General features: G+C 41.6%; 1 protein-coding gene across 5 annotated transcripts; it reads left to right on the plus strand.

The window, feature by feature from the left end:
- The first annotated feature begins 213 nt into the window (after positions 1-213).
- Positions 214-23978, plus strand: PRDM1 (PR/SET domain 1). Of its 5 annotated transcripts, none has more exons than XM_518658.7 (7): positions 214-641; positions 2249-2497; positions 9691-9810; positions 13360-13612; positions 18882-19990; positions 20428-20556; positions 20968-23978. In XM_518658.7, the coding sequence occupies exons 1-7, from the start codon at positions 600-602 to the stop codon at positions 21541-21543; spliced, it is 2478 nt and encodes an 825-aa protein (XP_518658.4). In that variant the 5' UTR covers positions 214-599; the 3' UTR covers positions 21544-23978. The 5 variants fall into 5 exon arrangements, with proteins under 5 accessions (XP_518658.4, XP_054542147.1, XP_009450037.3 ...); XM_009451762.5 differs by lacking the exon at positions 214-641 and adding an exon at positions 1929-1951 and having other exon boundaries at positions 20968-21966; XM_054686172.2 differs by lacking the exon at positions 20428-20556 and having other exon boundaries at positions 20968-21966.
- Positions 23979-27682: the final 3704 nt, after the last annotated feature.

Genomic DNA, 27682 nt, shown 5'->3' on the forward strand with positions numbered 1-27682 from the left:
GAAGTAAGATTTGTGTCTTTTGTACCTGGGGATTTGAGCTGAGAAATTAGAAACTGTGTAGGTAAATTTTAAGTTTCCTTAATTTAAGGAACGTGCGCCCCCTAATTCTGCCGCGCCAGGAAGGAGGGCGATCTGGAGTGTTTAGAATACAATAGAGCCCAAGTAAGCGTTGAGGTTAAGTGCCTTCAAAGGGAAGTAAGAAGATTCCAAGTCAATGTTGAAATACACATGCGAAGAGAGGAAGCTCTCGGCGGCTGTGCTAGCAATCTGGGGGAAAGCCCTGGGCTCGGCCAGGTGGTGTTGGCCACGTTGGCCACGCCCCCACTTCGCGCAGCCGAGTGGCTAAGGAAATCTTAAGCAGGGAGGGGAAGCCAGACGGTTAACACAGACAAAGTGCTGCCGTGACACTCGGCCCTCCAGTGTTGCGGAGAGGCAAGAGCAGCGACCGCGGCACCTGTCCGCCCGGAGCTGGGACGCGGGCGCCCGGGCGGCCGGACGAAGCGAGGAGGGACCGCCGAGGTGCGCGTCTGTGCGGCTCAGCCTGGCGGGGGACGCGGGGAGAATGTGGACTGGGTAGAGATGAACGAGACTTTTCTCAGATGTTGGATATTTGCGTGGAAAAACGTGTGGGTACGACCTTGGTAAGGAACTTGAATTTTTTTTTTTATTCTGAAATTGATCTGAAAACTTTATTTTCTTTTCCTTTATTATTATTATTATTAATTTTTTTGGCTAATGTCGCAGTAGAAACATGCTTCTGCTTTAGTGCACTTAGTGCTGTCAAACATTTGTGAGACTTTCCTTATGAATCATTAACCCTTTCAGTTCTAGACATAATTGCCAATTCATTGAAATTTCAGTAGTGGTTCCAGCTCACACTCGTCAAACTATTCCGGGTTGGCTGAAGTTTTCAATTTTATTTTATTTTTAACATGTGTTTGGCGTCATGACTCTACATGTTGGAACTAAATAAAAATAAGCAGGTTTGCTTAAATCATAACTGAGGGAAAAACAACTTTGCATCCAACTTTTTTTTTTTAAGAGCATCCTATTTAGAGAAGTGGAAGAATGTAATAACCTCCTTGAAGGACTTCCACAGAATGTTTTATGTTTACATTTGAACAAGCACACATTCTTACATGGAAATGATACCCATATTCCTCATTTTTATCAAACATGTCTATATGAGAAAACCCTTACAGAAGTTGTTTACCTTTTTTTGCCTTTGGAAAACACTTTTTTTCTGAGTGTGAGGAAGGATTTTGGGGGAATATCCTCATCAATGTACAAGTGGAAGCAGAGCTTGTACTCCAAGTCTTCTTAATTTGTTGTAACTTTAGTTACAGTAAACTGTAGTACATCAGTGACTTCTGGGAATTCATACACTTTCAGATTTAAATGGAAAGTGCTATTTGTAGCTGAGGGCTCCTAAAGGAATTCTCTCCAGGGAATTTTATTGAACGGTTTTATGTTTTGTTTTTGCCTTTTCAATTTGGTGTGAGATGCTTGCAAGTCAGAAGACACTGCAGGCTGTTTTCCCCTTCACCCATTTTTCCTCCTCTTTTCCTGTGGTCCAAGTGATTTCTAAGAGGCCGTAGCTCAGTGATGCTGGCAGGATGCAACCCTTTTCAGTCTTCCATGTGAGAGGATGAAAGAGAGCTCGCAGCAGAGGGAGGAGGCAGTTGTTTTGAAAGTTGTTTTGCGTTGGAAGCTGGTGGGAAAGTTCAGTCTTCCCCATTTGGAAAAGGCAGGCTGGGTTCCGCTCCTGCCCCACACGCGCTTTCCATTTTTAGCTTCATTCAGAGGCAGACAGAGCTCCTTCCTCTTCCTCTCCTTGTTTGTGACACTTTTCTGAGGCAGCTTTTCCACAGTGCCGAGGGTCTGGCGGCCATGACCCCAGGCATTCTGGGACACTGGACTGTGTGCCCAGAACATTTTTCTGCCATGAGAGGTAAAGCCAGGGATTGTTCAGAGGTGATTCTTTTTTTTTTTTTTTTTTCCTTTTCCCCACAGTGAGGTTGCCACATTCTTTTTTTTTTTTTTTTTTTAACTAAGAGTAGCATTTAAAAACCTTGCTTCTTTTCAAGGCAGTTTACTTTATACGGCTTTTTGGCTCTTTCTCAACTGTACCAAGCACTCTGCATCTGCTTTTAAAGTCTTCAGACTACTGTATTAGTCATAGCCTCTCAGAGGGAGCCACAGGAACGGCGGGACAATGGGGATTAAAGGCCTTTCCTTTCTCTTCCAGGCTGCCCCCAAGTGTAACTCCAGCACTGTGAGGTTTCAGGGATTGGCAGAGGGGACCAAGGGGACCATGAAAATGGACATGGAGGATGCGGATATGACTCTGTGGACAGAGGCTGAGTTTGAAGAGAAGTGTACATACATTGTGAACGACCACCCCTGGGATTCTGGTGCTGATGGCGGTACTTCGGTTCAGGCAGAGGCATCCTTACCAAGGAATCTGCTTTTCAAGTATGCCACCAACAGTGAAGAGGTAAGCCTCTGGTTTATTGACAAGAAGATTTGGGGACCTGGTGCCAAATCTCCCTACTTGCCCTTGAGGCCTTGTATATCTCTGAAAACCTCTGAGAATCTGTAAGTATCAGTAAATAATTGATTGCTCTATTCAATTCTTGCATTGCTTTCTCTTTCCCTAAACCATTTCCTTCTCATTTCCTCCAGCCTTCAACTGTTCCGTACTAATTAGTAAACAGTTAAATATTTTGGCAAATTGACATGTCTTAGAAAAGCAACTTGCAGCATAGGGTGGGTGAAATTGTCAGTGAACTTCAAGAAAGCTCTGGGCCCACTGGCCCTAGTGTCCCTGTTGTACAATATCTCTTAAGGGAGAAAACTTTTTCTTGGAAAAAAAAGTTTTAATGTTTCTTTTGTCTGTCTTTGGTAATTAGTTGGCTTTACCCTTTTTAACAAGCCAGCTTTATTAGCTGGGTTTCTAAAACTATCCTCAAAACTTTGACGTGTTTATGAAGTGAAGTGATGGTATAAGCCGAGAAAGGGGGTCATGTAAAAGTGTCCTCTGTCTGGATGACTTCAGAGCTAACCACTGTTTATCTGCAGCAGCTCCTTTGCTGGGGCTGGGCTGGCAGGCCAATTCCTTACTGGCCTCTGAAGTGGGTACACTCTTTGTTGTTTCAAAGGGGATGAAAACCCAAACTTGGAATGAGCAACTGATTTGTGTTTACCTTTAATATAAAGATTATAGCTAGGCGTGATGTTTAGCTGTGAAATAACTTGCAGAACCACCTCTTGTTTTCAGAATTTGGCTTACTGTAGTTGCACTTACTAGTCTACTACTGGGTTGAGTTGAATGAAAGGACCCCTCAGCAGACTTCCCATACCACCATTAGCACAGAGCCCTGTCAATTCTATTACTTCCTTCAGAAAGTAGGGAAAGGGGATGGTTGGCCGTAGAAATCCAGAATTTGCTACTGGGACTATTCCTTACAGCCATGTCAAATCATTTTCCCCCTTCCCTAAGGAACAGTATTTGAAGGAATCCGGGAGACTAGGAAATGCTTTGTCTCTTTCCTGTTTGTGTGTCTGAGTCCAGTGTTTTTGGTGAGGGGGAGACACAGCTGTCTAAAATTAAATAGAACAACAATGCTTAGTCTTTCTTTTTTCCCCCACTGCTGCGTGAATGGAGGCAGATTTTATAAAGAATAAAATTTAAATTCTAGTTGTAGTTGAATGTTACCAAAAAATTTAACCCCAGAGGTCAGCCTTAATTATACCTCTTCCTGAAAGTAATGCTCTTCTTATAGAAAGTCTCTCAATATGTGGCCCTTGGAATGAATGTAGGATTTGTTTGGGTATATGAGGTTTGACTATGGCTTTAAAAAGTGTAGTGTGTTTTTTCCCCATATCAAGTTTGACCAAATATTCGTCTGTTCCCAAGGTTCGTTTGTGCTGTGTTGCCCTGTCCAGTCCTTTGGGACTGAAGTAAAAATCTCCATTCTGTGGGTCATCTTTGCCTTTTAATTCTATAATGTTCTTATCGTCAGTTCAGCTCTTAGCTTAAGTTTTTCAATTTCCGTCATTCTCCTTTAAAATCATAGCTAAGTCAAGTAATGCTCTTAGATCATTGAGTTCAAGGTTCAGAAAGACAGTCACTTACCCAAAGGCATATAGGTAAAGCCAGACCGGGGACTTGAAGCAAAGTTTTTCTGCCTTCTCCAATGAGTGCTTCTCGATTATGCTACACTGGCCCCTCTTGGTGTCACTGTGGTTTTAGTTATCATCTTAATATATTTCAGACCAATCCTTAAGCTATTTTGTGTTTTTTTCCCCTCTGAATGTATAACTTCCTATTTCAATATATTAAGCAACCAAAAAACAGACAATGCCTGTGTTCCTGAAGAAGGTCCTTCGAAACTAACCTAAGAGGTCAGGGTTCTCTTATCCTATTTCCCTATCTTGCATTTAACTGAAGCGCTTGAATAGAGGATAGTATGTCTTTAAACCCTAATCATAAAGTCAAGCAAGGAGTAAACTTGAATGTAATACTGTCTTAAGCTTACTCTGGAATTTGTACCTGTTTTTCTGTTTCTCTCCTTTGTTTTTGAACTTTGGGAAAGGACAGCTTCCTTTAGAAGGTGAAAGAGGATGGTGCAGTTGAGCCATTAAGGGGTAGGATAGCTGCAAACTAGTTCCGGGACAGCAACATTAAGGATTGATGAAATGTTTACATTATCTTTATTCAGTTAGTTCTTTAAGTTCCATGAGCCATTGAAATAGGAAGAGTCTTTCTACATGTACTTTTTATCTGACTTATTAATCTTGCCCTTCTTTAAATGTTTTCGTTTAAATAGCAAAAGATGTTACAATATGTACTATTGTGCTGACATACTGGGGAATTTTTTTTTTACAAGACCATTTTTCATTATGAATTTGTACCATGTGTCAGCACCTTTTTTTTTTTTTTGGTTAAAACAAAACATACAAATCATATTTCTGATCTTGACCCTCATTTTTAGATTGGGTTTAGAATCATTCTGCACCTTTAATGAAAAACTGTTCTTACTTCCTATTTCCAGAACTGAAATCAAATATAGACCTACTATTCAAAACTTTGAAAATGTTTTAAACTGATGGGTTATTCTTTTATGGGGGTTTTCCCCTTGTCCTCCTGAAATAATCTCTTATGACTACTTGACTACAGAAAAATCAGTTCAAGCATTTATATTTTAGAAGCGTTACCCTGTAGTTTCTGCCGTCGGTTGAGACTGCTTGCACTCAAGAGGCACTGTGGCTCTGTGAGTCTCACCTCCCTGTATCGTGGCTGATAAACATCAGACAGATTGTGAAGACTCCTTTGGTGTCCATTCTGATCGAAGTCCATTATTAACTCAAGCCATCTGTAAAAAGTATCTCACCATAACATGCAATTCTCTCTTCATGTTGCCTTTTATTTGAGAAATGATGTACCAAGGCATCACCATGTCTCCTTTAATAGAAAGATAATGAAGAAGGAAACCTTCTCCAAACAACTTTGTTCACTTCACTCCTTTTAAAAATGGGGTGATTGCCGGGCGCAGTGGCTCACGCCTGTAATCCCAGCACTTTGGGAGGCTGAGGACGGCAGATCACCTGAGGTCATGAGTTCAAGACCAGCCTAGCCAACATGGTGAAACCCCATCTCTACTAAAAACACAAAAATTAGCCGGGCATGGTGGTGGGCGCCTGTAATTCCAGCTACCTGAGAGGCTGAGGTAGGAGAATCGCTTGAACCTGGGAGGTGGAGTGAGCCGAGATCGTGCCATTGCACTCCAGCCCAGGCAACGAGAGTGAAACTCTGTTTCAAAATAAATAAGTAAATAAATGCCATTGCACTCCAGCCCAGGCAACAAGAGCAAAACCCTGTTTCTAAATAAATAAAATAAAATAAAAATGAGGTGATTGCAGGCTGAAGGTCTTGGTCACTACTGAGTTCTAGTTCTCTCAAGACAAACATTCATATGGTCAAAACAGAATTATAATCTAACGAGTCATTCTTATAGAGTGGGATTCGGGGAGGGAAAACAGATAGCTAGTAATTTAAATGATCTTAATGTAATTTGGGGAGAGGATGATCAGATGACATTTAGACTTGGATATAGTTTCTGCTTCAAACCCACGCTGTGTGTGTCTGTTTGCATACTCTCTAAAGAAGGAATTTGAAAGAAAAAAACAAAAAACCTATATTGTCCTTGTTATCAGCCTTCCATTAAGCACTCCAACTCAACCCATCCTAAACTGTCAAATCTCCTTCATTGTGTAAAATTGAAAAGAAGCCCTGTGTTTTGTCCGGAAGCTGTGGAAACTGTGGACGGCGGGGTGTGTTCTGTAACTGAGGCCACAGACAGAAACAAATCTGCTCAAGTGGTGGAGGGGTCTGCACCGCACATAAAGAGCTTCTGTGGGAGCAGGTGAAGCAAGGAGGTATTGAAGCCGGGTGTCCTCTTGCTGTTGAGTTTATAGAAGGCACAGAGCGGCCTGTCCCCAGCAGTAATTCTTTAGGACCCTGGTCAGTTCCAGTGAAGTTTCCTTCTTGAGTTAGGTGAACACATTCTTTGTCTTTTTAGCACTGTGAAGTTTAAGGTACACACCAAGTTCCTCCTTAGTATTTGCTTGGTTCAAAGATAAACTGTTACAAACTATGGGTCAGGGAGATGGGTAGTCTAAGATGCACATTCTGGATCTTTCTAGGACCAGAGGGAGACTTAGTACTTGGTTTTTTCACTTCCCTTTAAAAACAATCCTGGTTCCTGTTCCCCCTCCAAAGTTACCTGGACAAGCACCATAGTCTTAGAGTTTCAGCTTTTATGGCGTCTGTGTCTCAGACGTGCATTTGAGATGAAGATGTTTACTGTATATTAGAACGCTAGACTTAGAATGGATATAGGTGGTTTGTAAGCGCCTTCCAGTTTTGAAATTTTATGATTTTGTATCTTTATCTATAGGTGTGAGTTTATATGTGCCCTATAGCACTGTATGTAATTGAAATTTAAAATATTAGGGCGCTCTGTCCCTTTCCTAATGATAACCTAATATTGAAGCTCTTTAATTTGTCTGGGGTTTGAGGATTATCATAGACCTCTCTTCTACCACAGAGCCTTCTCTTTTTAATTGTTCTCCTGTCTTGCCTGTTGAATTGAATTTGTAAGGTTAGAGATGGCAAGAGCTACTTCCGGTGCTGCTTTATAGCTTACTAGTGATGAGTCTGTAGTTGTGCTCAAATAGGTATTGGGTAGCTTATGCTTTCTAGTTGACTTCTTTTTGGGCACAAGAAAATGTGTGTAAGATGGATAACTGAAAACCTAGAGGCCCATTCTGTAAAAGAATGGCAATTTGGAAGAAGAACCACGACCTCAGTGCAGTGCTCCGTTTTGGTAATCAAGCTCTGACTCCCAAGACACCATCTCTAAGAGACTATAATTTAAAGCAAAGTTGATGAACCAGTTGAGTGCCTTTCTTAAAATTACTGTTGTAAAGTAGATATGTTGAAAATATCAACTGCTAATTATTGGCTCACCAACAAATGGCATGATTTGTTTTTCCTGTTTGTCATTCTAATATTATGGAATAATCACTGAAATATGAATGTTAAATGATTTGCATGTCATAGAATTCAATTCCATTAATTTTCCAAATTAATTAGATTCAATAATAATATGTCCAAAACAATGAGCCTCTGAATAAGTCTACTAAAGCTTTAAATATATATATTTATATCTCAAGACTGCTCTGAGATACTCTTGTCCCCAGTAGTTTTACTGCCAACAAATACCAATAATGACAAACGGTGATTAAAAGGGCAGATAGATGTAAATGAAGGCAGAGGAGGAGGATGAAATGAACATCTGCTTTTTTCAGCTCTCTGACAGAAATTCTTAAAGGACCAAAAATAACACTCTTGTTTCAACTTACGTTAGGTGTAGGAAAATTTTCTTTTTTTCTCTTTCCAGTCTGAGTATGCTTCATTGATTTGTATATTGAATACTAAATTGTTTTAGAAAAAAAATCATTGGCTGATAAGACACTTAAATGAGAAAAGCTAGTCTGTCACAGGCATGTAGGTGTGCCATATCTATTTAAATAGAGGTTTAAATTATTGATGAGACTTAATGAGGAACTGGTGTATATTGTAACCAAAATTGTAGATTCCACTGTGAACAATCTTTGTGCATGGATCGATTCACATATTTGAGTCTACCATTTCAGGTACACGAATGTACAGGAGCTACTGGGAATATAAAAACTGGAAAATAAACATTATCATCTATTACCACTCCCTCCTCCTTGGTCCATTTTAGTAAAGAATTCAGTAAAGTGATAGGTAGGCTATCTTGAATGAGAAGAAAATAAAACTAGGAAAGTGAGAGAATAAAAACCAAAACAAAACTGTAACTGCAAGCTGTTGTAAAGGACTACTCACAGAGGAGTTCTATTGAATAGTGACGAATTGCTTCCTGATTCACGGTTGGTGATTTTTTTACCCCTTCAAAGAGAACTTTATTATTAAGGAGGAACTGGTATAGTTAACATGTTTCTTTAGCAAGGCCCCACAAAGTTAAAATGTGTGATGCATCCAGTCTGAGGTCATTTCCTCAGATCTTAGAACCTACAGCTTTCCTCCGTATAAACTTAATTTCAAAGGAGGGCTTTTGGCCAGGCATGGTGGCTCAGCCTGTAATCTCAGCACTTTGGGAGGCCGAGGTGGGAGGATCGCTTGAGTCCAGGAGTTTGAGACAAGGCTGGGCAACATGGTGAGACCCCTTCTCAACAATAACAACAAAAATTAGCTGGGCGTGATGGTGCATGCCTGTAGTCCCAGCTACTCAGGAGGCTGAGGTGGGAGGATCTCTTGATGCCAGGAGGTCGAGGCTGCAATGAGCTAAGATCAAGCCACTGCATTCCAGCCTGAGTGATAGTGGGAGACCTTGTCTTTAAAACACACACACACACACACACACACACACACACACACACACACACGAGGGCCTTTGACCACTCTTGAGTAGAAGACTCGAGAAGAACAAAGTAGAAGGCCAGAGAAGAACAAAGTTACTTGAAAGATCTCTTATTAAAGAGAATGTACAAGCTATGAAAAACACACACACACACACACACACACACACACACACAAACCTCATCTGGAATGAAAAAAACATAATGCATTTGGTTTCTGGTTCCTTAGGCTGTTATGGAACAACCAAAGAACATTATTTTGGTTTCTGAGGTCAGAACTATTTTATTCCCCTCAAGCACACTATGCTTATGGTTTGAGGGAGAATGAGAAATAGGAAACTAGGAACAGGCTGAAATGGTCTAATCTTGACCATCTAATTCTGCAGTGTCTTATTCTCATTCTAAAAGAGAATGGTTATATTCGCTGTTCTAGCATAAAAAGTAATGATAAAAATAAAAGATCCTGTATTACCAGACAATAATCCCCTAGACTGTTTTAATTCTTGGTTGAGTATTTGCTTATGATCTCAGACTTTAAAAGATGGTCTCCCCCTATGGTGAAGCTTGTTAATTATGTAGGCATCATTAATGTCTGTTTACTTATCAAAATTTTATCATTGTTAGTTGTATTACTACTTGACAGTCCAATTTATTTAATTGAAAAGATTGGTTAACATTTTATAGTTAAAGTAATTGTTTCCTGTGTTTTTTCCTGTTTAGGTTATTGGAGTGATGAGTAAAGAATACATACCAAAGGGCACACGTTTTGGACCCCTAATAGGTGAAATCTACACCAATGACACAGTTCCTAAGAACGCCAACAGGAAATATTTTTGGAGGGTAAGTAAGGGAAATTTCTTCAGACCCATTAAATGTTAGGAAAAAATGGAGCTAAAAGAGCTGGGTGGCTCACCTTTCTCATCCTGTGCTGAGAAATGCTGGGGCTCACCCATAAGTATCCAGCATCCCCATGGACACAGGGAATTCTGAACAAATGTGATGAAACCGATTAAATGTTTGGCCTGTAGGTGGTTAGTGATGGAGATACGGGCTATATGTGAATCTTGATTTTTGCAATTCATTAGAGCTTTGTAATGAAAGGAAACAGTTTGTTGCTTGCTTTAAGGATAGGTTCATTTGCATTTCTCCGCAAGGAAGTAGTAATGAGTTACCAAGCCTTAGATTTCACCCCTTTTTGATTTCTTGCTGACTTAACTTTAATTGAATGGAAGAGTTATCACAAATGAATTATCTTTTTGGTTTTTTTTTTTTTTGAGATGGAGTCTCACTCTGTCACCAGGCTGGAGTGCAATGGCATGATCTCGGCTCACTGCAACCTCCGCCTCCCAGGTTCAAGCAATTGTCCTGCCTCAGCCTCCCGAGTAGCTGGGACTAAGGTGCGCGCCACCATGCCCAGTTAATTTTTGTATTTTTAGTAGAGGCGGGGTTCCACTATGTTGGCCATGATGGTCTCGATCTCTGGACCTCGTGATCTGCCCACCTTGGCCTCCCAAAGTGCTGGAATTACAGGCAAGAGCCACCGCGCCCAGCCAGGAATGACAAATGAATTACCTTATAAGTAAATGCCATTAAGGAAGGATAGCTGGAAGATGGGTTGAGGGGAATGGAGGACCACAGAACTAGTCCTATTTAAATACATGTGCATGGTAAAATGATTCCATTTGACAATAGGTTAATTATCTCATAGCATAAGGAAAATGCTTAACAGTCATATGCAAGATGATAAGCTTTCCTATAGCATCCAACCAAAAGATCTAGCCAGTACAATTTCCTTTGCTATATTAGGGTTAGAAAGGCCCCCAGAGGTGAACCAATTAGATGGAATCCTTGAATAAAACACTGGATTAGCAGTGAACAGAAAAAAGTCAGATTGCTTTCCTTCTTCCCATAGATGTCTCAGGGATATTTAGTTTCCTCAGAAGATAAAGAATTTAGTAAGCGTTTTTTTGTGCATACTTACATGAAATGTACATTATTTGAATTCTTTAAAAAGAAACAGCTGCATGATAACAAAAATTGTGTTATGCTTGCTTTAGCTGGTATTTTTGCCTAGAACGATTATATCGTTCGGACAAGAAGCTATTCCTAAGAAACAATATTTTTAATCCAGGAAGTTTTTCATTTTTAGAAATTTATCTTACTATTTCCCAAGCAAAAGAGGGTAGTTACATGTGCTCACAGTTTTTATTTAATAATTATTCCTCCTTAAAATATATTAATCACCTGACTTACAATGGTGGAACCATGAGTGCATTTTTGCCTTTATTGTCAATAACGTCTTCTCAGAAGTGAGCCACAAAGGTGCATAGTTCTTGGAGTTAAAGGTCTGAATTAAGACAATCCAGCATAAGTCTCATTAATGTGTGATTATTTTGAGAAAAGGCAAGAAGCACCTAAGAATCTCCCCTCACTGTCCAGTTCCCTGTTTCATTTAAAGATTCACTATAAGTAACTGAAAGGCTTTCCTTGGGAGGATTTATTTGAATCAGTCTTTCACATGCAAAGGATATTGTAGAACATCTCGTTTTTGCTGGCAGGAATATGAACATCTGTTGTGAGGAAAGAAAAAGTTTCATGCAAATTACACTGCCAAAGAAGGGATGTTCAAGTTGAGAAACCAGTGACATTTCTTGTAACTGTACTATGAATCAGCGCATTTTAATCTTCTAGATAATATATGGAAGTGCAGGAAGGTGGTAGGAAACGGTGTTCATTTTACATATGCGTTATTTTATTCTGTGTGAGTGACTTCATGGCACCGACATTGCTGTTTTTAAATGAGGATACAGTAAATTGCAGTCCGAGGAAGGCTAACTGGAATCAACATACCCGTAGCTTTAGAAAGCAGTTTCCGCACCAGCGAAGAGTACAAGAGCGATGGAACCCCATGTTCCTGGAAGTTTGCACATCAGAGTAAACAAACTTGAAAACCCCTCTTGATAGCAGAATTCACCCAGCCTTGTTCCATTTTCTCTTAACAAAACACACCGCAAAAGCTCTCACAAGCTGCTTTGATGAAGCCACATGTATTTCCCCCTTCACAATTTACAGGAAGTTACTCTTAAAAGAAAGTGATTCTGGTGTTTACCGCCTGTGTTAAAGGGACAGAGTTCCTTTTTATTTCTGATAACGTTTGAGCGAAATACAGAAACTATCTGTAGACTAGCATAGTCGGTACGTGAGTAAGGAAAAGCAATAACCTGCTGTCCGGTGAGCACAAAATTCCTGCTACGAACAGTGCCTTACTGCTGCTTGGAGACTGCAAGTCGCAGATCACACTAGGTATTGACTGATTGTATAAGGAAATTTCTTAAAGTCTAAAGTAAAGGTGGTACCTCCTAAAAAGAGGGGAAGAGAGAAAACTTTGTGTGGAAGGATAAGGAGTGTGTTTATAGTTTCAGTAAGAGTGTACGTTTTAATTTTTCTTCTTCCTCTGCCTCTTTGCCAAGTAGCCTGAGTGCATCTGTTATCCAGAAGTAGTATTACTCTAGGACAAACTTCAAATTCTTCATTCTGCGTTGCCTTTAAGGAACAACATACTTTCTTCCTGTTCTTTTTCCAAAAACACACGCCTATGGCTCTGTGTGTGGTGTTTTAGCCAGCCTCCTCCCAGATAAGGGGTTCCCTTCCCTCCTTTGCATTGAAAGGAAAGTGCAAGTCTGGACATGTTTATCAAGAGGAAAAGTGACTTCTCAGTAATAGACTGTCAAATTCTGGCTGCTGCCCGAGTGTTCGCTTTGTTATGGCAGGTGAAGTTCACCTTTGCCCCACCCAGTGTTTCCACAAAAAGGCAAGGTTCCAAGTATTCATATGAACAAGTGTTACTTTAGGACTTGGAGGGTTGGGGGTGGAGGATGTTTGCATAGTTGAAGCCTTGGGCGGGGGTGTAGGAAACGGCGAGTACAGAGGCCATAGAAAAAGCTGAGACTCAGTTTGACGTCGTCAGCCGGCTTGGTCTTCTACCCAGTGACTCAAAGCACTAAAAGTCAGCATAATCGGAACTGAAGTCAGTAGCATCGCCCATTTGCCATTCACTGCAGTAGCAAAAGTAGTACTCTGTGGTGGGTTAATCGGTTTGAGGCAGCTCCTTAAATGAACATTTGTGTTTCATTTTTCTGTTATTTTCCCGAACATGAAAAGACGATAAAACTGAAATGGAAAAGGTAACTGACAAAAGTGTGCCTTACCTGTTTCCGCCCTGATTTCTGCTGATTCAAGACTATTCTGGCTAAACTGATTGGATTCTTTTTCTAACTAGGCAGTAGGGGATCAGAAATCACACACGGTACCGGCTGTGTTTATTCTGAGAGGTGCTGGGGAGCATTGGGTCTGACTTCCTTTTACATGCCTGTCTTCTCTTTTGGACAGATCTATTCCAGAGGGGAGCTTCACCACTTCATTGACGGCTTTAATGAAGAGAAAAGCAACTGGATGCGCTATGTGAATCCAGCACACTCTCCCCGGGAGCAAAACCTGGCTGCGTGTCAGAACGGGATGAACATCTACTTCTACACCATTAAGCCCATCCCTGCCAACCAGGAACTTCTTGTGTGGTATTGTCGGGACTTTGCAGAAAGGCTTCACTACCCTTATCCCGGAGAGCTGACAATGATGAATCTCAGTAAGTGGATTACAGAACAAAAAAATTAAAAATGCCAGTAATGTCGGTTCTGCCCCTTTGAACTAATAACATGTTGTTTAATTATACGGCTTTGTCATGTGTTGGATGAAGTAGGTGGCTTAAGCTAGGGACTAGGAAGAGGAAAAACATTTTTTGAGTCCCTATTAACTATTATGAAACTTGATCATTTAAAAGTATATATATATATGAGGAGCTACCTTGAGTTTTGAATTCAGGATGTTACAGGAAGAAATATATGTCCAATTCTAATTTATCCAAAAGCAGTTGGGAGAATTACAGGGATTGGTCCAGACATGCTGCGTATGCAAGGTATAGCCCTCATCTGTGGTACTTTGGCAGGGCTTAGACTGCATCAAAATATTTATAGATGTACATTTGAGTGTACAGTTAGGATCTGATGTGGAACATTGTAAGATCATTGCTAGAAAAACTTTGTCATAATTTTTCAATATTATTCTAAGTGAATAACCGTAAAGATTTTACATCTTAGCTTCCTTCCTTACAGTAAAAAACTATCTGATCTCTTGATCAGTATTATAGTAGCCACCTATCACTTTATCTTAACAAATTCTCAGTTCCTTAGGTTTATGTGCTTTTACTTCTTTTATTTGATTAAAATTGCTGTCATGACCTCTCTCTGCAGAGGGCTGCATCATTTTAGTCATTCTCAAGTGATCTCTTTGAGCAATTTAAGAATTGCCATAAGATTCTAACCTCTGCTGTAACTATGGTTGTGTGTTCTTGGTTAGACCACTAAATCTTACTAGCAGTTTTAAAAATTATTCCTTTTGGTTTAGAAGTTAAGACTAAATGCTGAAGTTTTTGTAACTTTTGGTTTTGATATCATTTCAAACTTAAGAAAACATTTGAAGAAAAGGACAAAGAATTTCCACTTACCCTTTACCCAGGTTTACCAATTATTGATAAGTATATCCATTTGCTTTACCAGAAGGCTAACTTGTTTTAGTTCTCATTTTCACCTTTGAGACATTTGGAATAAATATCAATGTTAACATAAACTGGAATTTTGACTTTGATTTTAGGACCAATGAACAAGCCAAGTACTTACCCTAGTCATATATAATCCAACTGTATGGTTATTTGGTATTCATTCCACACTTCATTTTACTTGATCTCCCTTAAGATTGCAAGATTGTGTTTGCAGTTTTTCTGAAAATCTGGGGCTATAAAAGCATCAGGACCTCCCCCGTAGGGGAGGTTGTGTGTTTGGGGTCCTTACACAACAGGTTACCCTTGAGCTTCAGGAAAAGAACTGGCTCCCAGTTCCCCAGTTCCAGCTTAATGGGTCTAATCAGGTCCTGACCAAAAAGGTGGCAGTTCTTTTCCCTCATGTCTCTTCAGCGCTCCCTGAGACTCTGGAGACTCTGTCATATCCCTAGGGCTGAGCCTCCCAGGAACCATTCGGCTGTTGTGGCATCTGTGTATGCCATGCCCAGTGCTGAGGACCTAGTAACAAACGACAAATGCACAGGCACAGTGGCATTTTTGTGGAACTCGTATTCCAGCTGTGCGTCTCAGAAGAAGCGTACAGCTCCCTCCTGGCTTTCTTAACATAGTGAGCCACTTCCGCTTAAGGGTCTCCTTACATTCCTTGAGTTTAATCATTCATGGATTCAGAGGAAAGTCTTTTGATTTTTGCTTTTCTTTAAACAGTTCATTTGAGGTGACCTACCCCAGTGACTTTGCACCAACCACCAAGAAACTTTTTTGCATGCTTCCCGCACCCTGTGCCAATCAAGGGAAGGGTTTAAAGGCCTGGCGTTTTTATTCCTCAAAGAAAGGTTTTGCACAGTATTTTAAGGTTCAAGTGCTTCTACTTTGTGTTCAGAAGCAACTGTCATATATACTGTGAAATGACACCTTTTATTTATCCTTTTTTATTTATGCAGTATGTCCCCTTTTATTTTGGCAGAATTTTATCTAAATGGTGGTTTAACATTTTCAAGCACATTTCATTGTCCAATATTCATAGTAAAGAATGAGAGTTAACAATAACCAGTCACATTAAAACAAGATTCCTGCTGCCAGTTGTGAAACCGGTTGTCTTAGGCGTGGCAGCTGATGATTGAGACTGTGATCAGGAAAATTTCCACTATTTCATCAGGCCTAATAGGTAGATTGTGTCTCCAAATGAATTGTGTTGGGTTTCCGTGCTTAAAGCACAATAGAGGTGGAGCAAGAATCTCCATGAGGGCTTAAATGGCAGTGATGGTTCAGGCGGTAGAGTTTGGAGAAGAAGGGATTTGAAACAAACCAAAGGAAAGAAAAGTAAGTAGCCAGAAATCACAAACTGGCATTTTTCTAAAAACAAAGGAAAAGGAATAAAAGAACTAATAAGTTTGAAACCCCTACCCCTCCCAAATTTGGCAGGGGGGGAGGTATTTTTTTTCTATCTATCTAACTAACCCATCTAGAAAACAGTTGACCAAATTATAGACTTCTAAATGTTAATCTGCTTTCTCAGTTTCAGTTGAAAAGAGACTTTGTTTTGCCTACTGCAGAACTTCTAGGTTCTTTCTTATAGTCTTGGGGTTCTTATTATAGATCGAAAATGTGAGTCGGCATAATTAAGCCATTCGGAGTCTTCAGAAGCAGTTCACTCTTGAAATGACTCCGTCCGCCTACAGCCATTTAAGATTTCAGAACAAAAACAGATCTTGATTTTCTTTTTCATGTTAACTCAAGCTGTTGCTGAGTGGGAGAGTCAGAAATGACACCAGCTCCACTGATTACTCAGCTGCTGAAGGATGATTTTTTAAAATGCACCTTTACTGTATATGGACTTCCTAATTTCCACCTGTAGAGCATCTTAGGGAGGCTAACATGTCACTCTGGATGTTCTTTTAGAATAAGATGCAAATCTATTTTTCTGAAGGCATTAGAGATAGCAAACATTTATTGTGAGTTTACTATATACTAGGCACTGTGCTAAGTGTTTTGCATAGAAAGTTTAAAATTCTGGCTTTTTTGTTGGCCCAATCATAAGTTTCATATCAGTTCAATATTCAAATTATATTAAGGTACTTAAGAAGAATCCCTGGCTAAATGTGAGGGGCAGTGCCACAGATGGACTGAAACTTTATGCTTATTGCACATTTATGCTATTATTATTTGTTGAATTATAGAACCAAGGGAGTGTGGAAGCCACTGGAAAAAATATGAGACTTAGATACATAATTTGAGTAAAAATGGCTCAAAGTCATGAGGGTAAAGTTTTTTGTATTTCCATTTTATTCGAGCGGCATCGTTTTTAAAAATCATTATGAATTTGACCCTATATAGAGTTTCCAAATAATTCTTTTTCACCTTCATAAAATTCCTTCCTGTGGCTGTGAGATGCCTTGCCTATCAGTTTTCAAGCTTAGTTGTCTTTCTCATCCTTTACCATTTTAGCTTTAAAAAACAAAAGTGACAATTAGAACTTCCTGCCTGCTGGGCCTCACTGAAAGACCGATATTGGCCTGATAAGGAGATATTTATTTTGTTTTAGTGGCTTCAGAAATCCCTCTCCCTCAGCAAGCTTTCCATCACGGCCCCCCGTCAGCATCTTCCCTGATAGCGTTCTTCTCTGTGTTTATTCTGGGGCTTCAGGCTCGCCCAGGAGGAACTGATAACCGCTGGCAGGAGATAACATTCTCTAAGGGGCTCTCAAATTGGAATCGAATCCCTCAAGCCAGTCAGCCTAGAGAATACATTTAAAGGGTTCAGTTCTGGAGTTTCACAGAGTTCATTTCTAGACCTATCAGATAGCAAGCGTGGAGTTCTTTCTCAACTAAATTCAAGCGGAGACATTTTTTAGACGATGAAGGATATTTGCACAAAGGCTTCAGCATGATCCCCCAAACCTGCTGCCTCTGAAGGCATCTCCACATATTGACAGCCAATGCCTTCAGTGCGTTCCTTGGGCAGGTGTCCTGGCTTGAGTGACTGCCCTCCAATAATCAGAGCTCAAACTAAACATCGTATGTTTTACTTTTGGTTTCCAGGCAAGGCTGAGCAGGGAATTTTCAGTTTTCCCTGCCCAGATGGGTGTTTTTTCCTGAAGGCATCATTTATTGTGTAGCGAGGAGACAGGGCTGGCTGTGGCAGGGATAGTCTAGAACTGTCCTCATTGCTGCTGTTCCTAAATAGTATCTTTACCAAGTAATAACGTGCCGTCTTTGGGAATAAGTGCTTTCCTCTTAGCCTGTTCTGTTTTCTTGGGTGCGCTAAGTAATTGAACTGGCTCAGGAAGTACCTATTGTGGTTTGGCAGAGGTGACTGTCACGCCTTGTGACTCCAGGGGCCAGCACTGCTGGGATCCTGGCTAGACCAGACAGAGCCTTGGTGAAGTGCTTAGGCTGTCTGCACATCGCGAGGAAGGTGGTATTCACTTCGCTAAGCTCCTTGGCATAGGCAGTTTGAACAGGGCTTTATCAAATTCGTATTCAACAAGAGTAGAAGTGAAAATTGATGACTGTGTATTACTTGAAATGAGTCTTAATCTTTCACATTTAGTTCTCAGGGTATGCTGATTTCCTTTAGGTAAACCATGAACATCAGAAAGACTTTTATTAACCTATGACAGGGTCCCCACCCCAGTATTTTTCCACTCCATTAAAATGGAAGCTTTTTTTTTTTTTTTCTTTTTTGAGACAGAGTTTTGCTCTTGTTGCCCAGTCTGGAGTGCAATGGCACAGTCTCGGCTCACCACAACCTCCACCTCCCGGATTCCAGCGATTCTTCTGCCTCAGCCTCCCAAGTAGCTGGGATTACAGGTGTGCGCCACCACGCCCAGCTAATTTTGTATTTTTAGTAGAGATGGGGTTTCTCCATGTTGGTCAGGCTGGTCTCGAACTTCCGACCTCAGGTGATCCGCCCACCTCGGCCTCCCAAAGTGCTGGGATTACAGGCAAGAGCCACTGCATCCAGCTTAGGCTATCTTACTCCAGCTTAAATAGCAATTTTCTATCATAAGGTCTGTACTACTGAAAACAGAATCACCCAAGGCTGCTGTTTGTTCTGTCTGTGCTGCCATTGCCCGCATTTTGCTGAGGAGGAAACGGAACTGCACTTTTGAGTGAGTGGCCCAGAGCCTTCTAGAATGAGAGTGCGTTGGAAGCCAGATATGTGGCGATTGTGTCGCCAGCTGTTACTCAGGTTTTCTCAAGAAGGAGGAGCAACTTTGGCAGTTTTGCTTCAGTTCTCTCTAGCCCTCTGTGTAATCGCCCCTTTTTCTTTATTTCAGCACAAACACAGAGCAGTCTAAAGCAACCGAGCACTGAGAAAAATGAACTCTGCCCAAAGAATGTCCCAAAGAGAGAGTACAGCGTGAAAGAAATCCTAAAATTGGACTCCAACCCCTCCAAAGGAAAGGACCTCTACCGTTCTAACATTTCACCCCTCACGTCAGAAAAGGACCTCGATGACTTTAGAAGACATGGGAGCCCCGAAATGCCCTTCTACCCTCGGGTCGTTTACCCCATCCGGGCCCCTCTGCCAGAAGACTTTTTGAAAGCTTCCCTGGCCTACGGGATCGAGAGACCCACGTACATCACTCGCTCCCCCATTCCATCCTCCACCACTCCAAGCCCCTCTGCAAGAAGCAGCCCCGACCAAAGCCTCAAGAGCTCCAGCCCTCACAGCAGCCCTGGGAATACGGTGTCCCCTGTGGGCCCCGGCTCTCAAGAGCACCGGGACTCCTACGCTTACTTGAACGCGCCCTACGGCACGGAAGGTTTGGGCTCCTACCCTGGCTACGCACCCCTGTCCCACCTCCCGCCAGCTTTCATCCCCTCGTACAACGCTCACTACCCCAAGTTCCTCTTGCCCCCCTACGGCATGAATTGTAATGGCCTGAGCGCTGTGAGCAGCATGAATGGCATCAACAACTTTGGCCTCTTCCCGAGGCTGTGCCCTGTCTACAGCAATCTCCTCGGTGGGGGCAGCCTGCCCCACCCCATGCTCAACCCCACTTCTCTCCCGAGCTCGCTGCCCTCAGATGGAGCCCGGAGGTTGCTCCAGCCGGAGCATCCCAGGGAGGTGCTTGTCCCGGCGCCCCACAGTGCCTTCTCCCTTACCGGGGCCGCCGCCAGCATGAAGGACAAGGCCTGTAGCCCCACAAGCGGGTCTCCCACGGCGGGAACAGCCGCCACGGCAGAACATGTGGTGCAGCCCAAAGCTACCTCAGCAGCGATGGCAGCCCCCAGCAGCGACGAAGCCATGAATCTCATTAAAAACAAAAGAAACATGACCGGCTACAAGACCCTTCCCTACCCGCTGAAGAAGCAGAACGGCAAGATCAAGTACGAATGCAACGTTTGCGCCAAGACTTTCGGCCAGCTCTCCAATCTGAAGGTAGGCCTTGAGAGAGAGCAGTCCAAGGGGCTGTGAGTGCATGCTTGTGTTTGTATTTAGCTTGCTTTCCATGGGGTATCGATTGCATTTGCAGTAGTATGAGCCCCCGGTTGGGGATAGTGGGTATGGATTCCGCCTGGCTTTTGCCACTTCTAGCTCTTTGACTTTGGACAAGTGACTTCCCTTCTCCTGATTTTCTTCTGAATAATAAAAAAATTGGGGGTTTGGACTAGAAGATTAGGTGAAACTCCCTGCTAGCCTGTGATTTTTGTACTTTTAAGAAAAACACCATTCTGAAAACATGAAGATTTCTTCTTTTTAAGACTGTCTTGATGCTTTTCTTAAGATATTTGCATCAACACTTGAGTCTTGGAGCAGAAATGTTAGGTCTCAGAGCCAGCTTGAGAGCAGAGCTAACACATGTGGCTTCTTCCCAGGTCCACCTGAGAGTGCACAGTGGAGAACGGCCTTTCAAATGTCAGACTTGCAACAAGGGCTTTACTCAGCTCGCCCACCTGCAGAAACACTACCTGGTACACACGGGAGAAAAGCCACATGAATGCCAGGTGCGCAGTATTTTCTGGGTAGACCTTCTGACCTTTGTAGAAAATGTCTGTGAGTCACCCTCCCATGTCCTATATAGCCCGTAGTTAAAGCCAACACCAGATTCTGCCTTGTCCCATCCTGGACTGATGGCACTATGGGCCTTCCCAGTACTTTGTATCTGCTGATGACTTGAGATGGCACAGCCAGCTTCCAGTGGGTGGGAAAATGGTAGGGGAAATAAACAGCCCCTCGTGTGCTGTGTGCCCACATCCCCCCGTTTGCTTAATACCACACTGGAGGTGCCACAAGGAGGCTTCTCACCTCCTAGGTTGCTGGGCGTTGGCCTGTAAGCCTGCCCCTCCCGTTGGCAACTCTTAATCTTCTGGCCTTCCTGTCTCCCTTCCCTGCTGTCTCTCTCCCCTACACTGTAGGTCTGCCACAAGAGATTTAGCAGCACCAGCAATCTCAAGACCCACCTGCGACTCCATTCTGGAGAGAAACCATACCAATGCAAGGTGTGCCCTGCCAAGTTCACCCAGTTTGTGCACCTGAAACTGCACAAGCGTCTGCACACCCGGGAGCGGCCCCACAAGTGCTCCCAGTGCCACAAGAACTACATCCATCTCTGTAGCCTCAAGGTTCACCTGAAAGGGAACTGCGCTGTGGCCCCGGCGCCTGGGCTGCCCTTGGAAGATCTGACCCGAATCAATGAAGAAATCGAGAAGTTTGACATCAGTGACAATGCTGACCGGCTCGAGGACGTGGAGGATGACATCAGTGTGATCTCTGTAGTGGAGAAGGAAATTCTGGCCGTGGTCAGAAAAGAGAAAGAAGAAACTGGCCTGAAAGTGTCTTTGCAAAGAAACATGGGGAATGGACTCCTCTCCTCAGGGTGCAGCCTTTATGAGTCATCAGATCTACCCCTCATGAAGTTGCCTCCCAGCAACCCACTACCTCTGGTACCTGTAAAGGTCAAACAAGAAACAGTCGAACCAATGGATCCTTAAGATTTTCAGAAAACACTTACTTTGTTTCTTAAGTTATGACTTGGTGAGTCAGGGTGCCTGTAGGAAGTGGCTTGTACATAATCCCAGCTCTGCAAAGCTCTCTCGACAGCAAATGGTTTCCCCTCACCTCTGGAATTAAAGAAGGAACTCCAAAGTTACTGAAATCTCAGGGCATGAACAAGGCAAAGGCCATATATATATATATATATCTATATACATATTATATATACTTATTTACACCTGTGTCTATATATTTGCCCCTGTGTATTTTGAATATTTGTGTGGATATGTTTGCATAGCCTTCCCATTACTAAGACTATTACCTAGTCATAATTATTTTTTCAATGATAATCCTTCATAATTTATTATACAATTTATCATTCAGAAAGCAATAATTAAAAAAGTTTACAATGACTGGAAAGATTCCTTGTAATTTGAGTATAAATGTATTTTTGTCTTGTGGCCATTCTTTGTAGATAATTTCTGCACATCTGTATAAGTACCTAAGATTTAGTTAAACAAATATATGACTTCAGTCAACCTCTCTCTCTAATAATGGTTTGAAAATGAGGTTTGGGTAATTGCCAATGTTGGACAGTTGATGTGTTCATTCCTGGGATCCTATCATTTGAACAGCATCGTACATAACTTGGGGGTATGTGTGCAGGATTACCCAAGAATAACTTAAGTAGAAGAAACAAGAAAGGGAATCTTGTATATTTTTGTTGATAGTTCATGTTTTTCCCCCAGCCACAATTTTACCGGAAGGGTGACAGGAAGGCTTTACCAACCTGTCTCTCCCTCCAAAAGAGCAGAATCCTCCCACCGCCCTGCCCTCCCCACCGAGTCCTGTGGCCATTCAGAGCGGCCACATGACTTTTGCATCCATTGTATTATCAGAAAATGTGAAGAAGAAAAAAATGCCATGTTTTAAAACCACTGCGAAAATTTCCCCAAAGCATAGGCGGCTTTGTGTGTGTGCGATTTGGGGGCTTGAGTCTGGGTGGTGTTTTGTTGTTGGTTTTTGTTGCTTTTTTTTTTTTTTAATGTCAAAATTGCACAAACATGGTGCTCTACCAGGAAGGATTCGAGGTAGATAGGCTCAGGCCACACTTTAAAAACAAACACACAAACAACAAAAAACGGGTATTCTAGTCATCTTGGGGTAAAAGCGGGTAATGAACATTCCTATCCCCAACACATCAATTGTATTTTTTCTGTAAAACTCAGATTTTCCTCAGTATTTGTGTTTTTACATTTTATGGTTAATTTAATGGAAGATGAAAGGGCATTGCAAAGTTGTTCATCAACAGTTACCTCATTGAGTGTGTCCAGTAGTGCAGGAAATGATGTCTTATCTAATGATTTGCTTCTCTAGAGGAGAAACCGAGTAAATGTGCTCCAGCAAGATAGACTTTGTGTCATTCTATCTTTTATTCTGCTAAGCCCAAAGATTACATGTTGGTGTTCAAAGTGTAGCAAAAAATGATGTATATTTATAAATCTATTTATACCACTATATCATATGTATATATATTTATAACCACTTAAATTGTGAGCCAAGCCATGTAAAAGATCTACTTTTTCTAAGGGCAAAAAAAAAAAAAAAAAAAGAACAATCCTTTCTGAGACTTTGCTTAATACTTGGTGACCTCACAATCACGTCGGTATGATTGGGCACCCTTGCCTACTGTAAGAGACCCTAAAACCTTGGTGCAGTGGTGGGGACCACAAAACAACCAGGGAGGAAGAGATACATCATTTTTTAGTATTAAGGACCATCTAAGACAGCTCTGTTTTTTTTTTTTTTTGCCACTTTATGATTATGTGGTCACACCCAAGTCACAGAAATAAAAAACTGACTTTACCGCTGCAATTTTTCTGTTTTCCTCACTAAATACTGATACATTACTCCAATCTATTTTATAATTATATTTGACATTTTGTTCACATCAACTAATGTTCACCTGCAGAAGAGAACAAATTTCGAATAATCCAGGGAAACCCAAGAGCCTTACTGGTCTTCTGTAACTTCCAAGACTGACAGCTTTTTATGTATCAGTGTTTGATAAACACAGTCCTTAACTGAAGGTAAACCAAAGCATCACGTTGACATTAGACCAAATACTTTTGATTCCCAACTACTCGTTTGTTCTTTTTCTCCTTTTGTGCTTTCCCATAGTGAGAATTTTTATAAAGACTTCTTGCTTCTCTCACCATCCATCCTTTTCTGCCTCTTACATGTGAATGTTGAGCCCACAATCAACAGTGGTTTTATTTTTTCCTCTACTCAAAGTTAAAACTGACCAAAGTTACTGGCTTTTTACTTTGCTAGAACAACAAACTATCTTATGTTTACATACTGGTTTACAATGTTATTTATGTGCAAATTGTCAAAATGTAAATTAAATATAAATGTTCATGCTTTACCAAAATTCGTCTAGTGTCTTGAGTGAAGGGTCAGTGAGCGACATCTCCATACTGTACAGATGGCACCAGAACAAATTTTGAACACAATGCAATTTGTCTCTCCCCTGCCCCCACCCCTGTTCTTCAGCAGCACCCTCTGGGATGCCCTGATCTCCCCCGGCTCCTTCCAGGAGTATATTTGTGCGTGATCTGACAGCATTGATCTGTCTCTCATAACTAAGATTTTTCTTGATGAACTATAAAAATGTTCTCTAAAGGAAGCATTTCAAGCATCAGCCAGTAAGTGGGAGACGATTTGTTTGCTTTGTGAACTTTTACATTTTATTTCGTCAATGGACATGGGGTGGTGAGCAGATAAGGAGGACTTGGATCACTTCCAGAAATGCCCTGCTAGCTTGTGCCAGTCTGTGTGCGTGTGTGGAGACTCAGCACACTTATGGGTGTGGGGCCCTGGGAAGCTGGGTCAGGGAACACTTTGCCCATTGGTGACAGCGGCTTCAGTAGCTTCCTCTGGGCAGGCCATGGGGAGTGCCCTACAACCCATGTTTACTCCTTCACATGTAAGCACGTTTGCTATTTGCTACTTGTCCTTTTTTTTTTTCTTTCTTTCTTTTTTTTTGAGACCAGTTTTTGCTCTGCCACCCAGGCTGGAATGCAGTGGAACGATGATGTCTTACTGCAGCCTTTATCTCCCAGGCTCAAGCCATCCTCCCACCTCATCCTCCCGAGTAGCTGGGACTACAGATGCGTGCCCCCAGGCCCAGCTAATTTTGTTTGTTTTTGGTAGAGACAGTCTCACTATGTTGCCCAGACTGGTCTCCAACTCCTAGACTCAAGCAATCCTCCTGCTTTGGCCTCCCGAAGTGCTGGTATTACATGCATGAGCCACCGCACCTAGCCTACTTGCGCATTTAAAAAAAGTTTCCAGAAAGCTGCTTTCCCAGAATCTGAGCATTGTTAGTGTGAGAGCCAGGTATCTTGGTGGTATGGCCACGTGGCCGTATGTGATGGGAACAAGTCTATGTGCTTAGCCATTCACGCTCCAGAAACTAACCTGTGTCCAGAGAAAAGGCTCACATAAATTCGAGTCTCATTTGATAGATGTAAGTAGGAGATGCTTCTAGAAAAGTGATAGTGCATTCAGTGAAAAGAAAATCTAAAAGCCCTTTGCAAGTGGTTTTCGTGCTTCCCATTTCATCTATTAGCAAATTTATGGTTTTATGCACATGCTGACTGCATGTTAAGAAAATAATGCTCCTGCTTACATTTGGACACTCAAAACTGCCTGATGCTTTGTTTTTAATGTTTCTTCTTTAAATTCACTTAAACATCTGTGCCAAGAATTTGAAATGCTGCCAACATGTAACTGTGGAGTTAAGAAAACCAGAACCCTATTGTCATAAACGTGCCAAATGGTGCTGGTTATACTCCTAAATTCTACAGAACCATTGTGGTAATAATTTTTCAAAACAAAGCCCAATAAGATCCTGAGAGTAACAGCTAACTACCATAAATCATAGTTCTTTACTTGGAAAATCATTTTTTTTTCTTGAGAGTTATATATCTTGGGAACACTTATGGACTTAGCTGTTTAATGAAACATTACATAAAAAGATAATATTCACTCATGAGCCCAAGTCCACCCAGCCAAAGTCCATACTGTTGGATCAAGACTTCATCCAGCTGTTTGTAGGACAAAGTAAGACTGAAGAAGCCACCTTTTTCTGAGTTTACCTTCAACAAAATAAAAACTCTGTGCAGAAATGATGCATTTAATTCCCTACCATAAGGCAATATATAGAATATACAGCACCGTGGGAGTCTATAGGCACATTTCTAGATATTTTTTCCTTGGGGGAAATGAAATCAATTTAGGACTCGTAAGTTGGTATAAATGAGCTCATTCCTTCCTCTGTGTGTGTGTGTGTGTGTGTGTGTGTGAGAGAGAGAGAGAGAGAGAGAGAGAGAGAGAGATGCCTTCTCTAAAAGGAGATAATGAGAAAAGGCCAGAACAGAGGAATGAAAGTAATTAGAGGCACATGGCAGATAATTTCTAATGCAAAAACCAGGCCTCCAGGATAATCCGGTCTAGAAAGGAAGGCTGTACCACAGAAGGCAGCAGCTGAAAGAATTGATGAACAGAAGAGTTAGATAGAATGTGATCATTGAACCAGTCCAGAAGGCACTTCTATTTCCTTTCAGAGATCATGGAGTTCTTTGTCCATAACATGTCATTTCATTCTCAGCTTCTGGCCAGAAGAAATCAGATCATTATGAGCAGTGGCCATCAAATCTACTTCTGGGTATGTAGTGGCTACAAGAAATGTTTTAGGATTGGTGGATAAGCTTCCCTAACATCATTTTTCAAGCTTCAAGTCCTCAGAACCCAAGTTCATTTGCTCAAAGTGCTGCTGACAGCTGCTCCTTAAATAAGTGAAAAGTGATTTTAATCTCAATACAGTCTTAATCGTGTAATTCAGGCAAAAATGCAGCAAGATTCCAAAAAGTTATTTTTAACTGAATTTATGCAAATAGTCACTCTCCCTTTCCCAGTTTTACAGCATACTATAAACTAACAAACCCTCTCCTAGTTTGCTCTTCCTTCCAGGTTTGACAAGTAATGAACCAGGGTTGGCTGTGTGCACTTTTCCTTCTCTCTGAATTTTCGATAGGTTTTATTCAGCATAAACATGAATGTAGTCATCTTGTGGTTTTCCCCTACCCCCGTCATAAAAGAAAGGAGAAACGACAGATGAATAGCAATGGCTAATCTTGGTAAGAAATTCTTCAATATGTTAACAAAGGGGGTTCTCATGGAATTGTGGCAAAGTTCCCCAACTTCAGGTGTCTTAAGGATTCACCTGTGGATGATGGCAACCAGCTCTTCCCCATTGTGGGTAAGGAGCAGAACAAAGGAAATGAAATTAAAGCGTTGCAGAGGGGACTTTGGTTTAAGTCACCAAGATGAACACCTACATTTAGGGTTTGTAACACAATGGATTCCTTCCCATGGGAGGGAGCAGTCCCCATCCTTGCAGGGCTTAGAGAGGAATCTGTGTGTTTGAAAGCACAGGATGAACAAGATGCTCTGGTGAGCTTTTCCTAGGTCTTCAGTGTTTCATGTTCTTTAATGTTCCTGAGGCTTCCTTGGAAATGCTGTGTATTTAGGCAGATCTGGAGAGCCCGTCTGATTCTGAGGAAGAGTCTATGATATCATGAAATTAATTTTGCTGTATATTCTGTAAAATATTTTAAGAGATATTCAATGTTTGAATTCCCAGGGCTTCTGGAAGGGTCTGAAATTGAAAATGAGGCATGGTGCCACTGTCACCTGCATTACATGTGGCACTCTGTAAAGCAACCTCCAGGCTAGCAGCCTTTCAGCGCAGTTATCACTTAAGAAGAGAAGGGACCATCTCTGTGTTCTCTCCACTCATCAGCACTATTTCCCTTGAGTACTGTTTCCTATCCACAGGCAAAGGAAATGAGACACACCGCAGTCCCCTTCCACATAACCCTATCTTGCCTCTCCAGTTTTTAGTACAAGCAACCTGACAGTGATTTGCTGTGAGATCAACCAACTGTGGATCATTAATGGGGTCACTTACTCTTTCTTCCATGGCTCTCAGGGCCAGAGTTTAAAAATACACCCAAGATGGGAACTGAGTTGATGAGCAACTACCATCACGGAAAAAGCGGCATATCAGGA

Source organism: Pan troglodytes, chromosome 5 (genome assembly GCF_028858775.2).
Source record: "Pan troglodytes isolate AG18354 chromosome 5, NHGRI_mPanTro3-v2.0_pri, whole genome shotgun sequence".
Lineage (NCBI taxonomy): Eukaryota > Metazoa > Chordata > Mammalia > Primates > Hominidae > Pan > Pan troglodytes.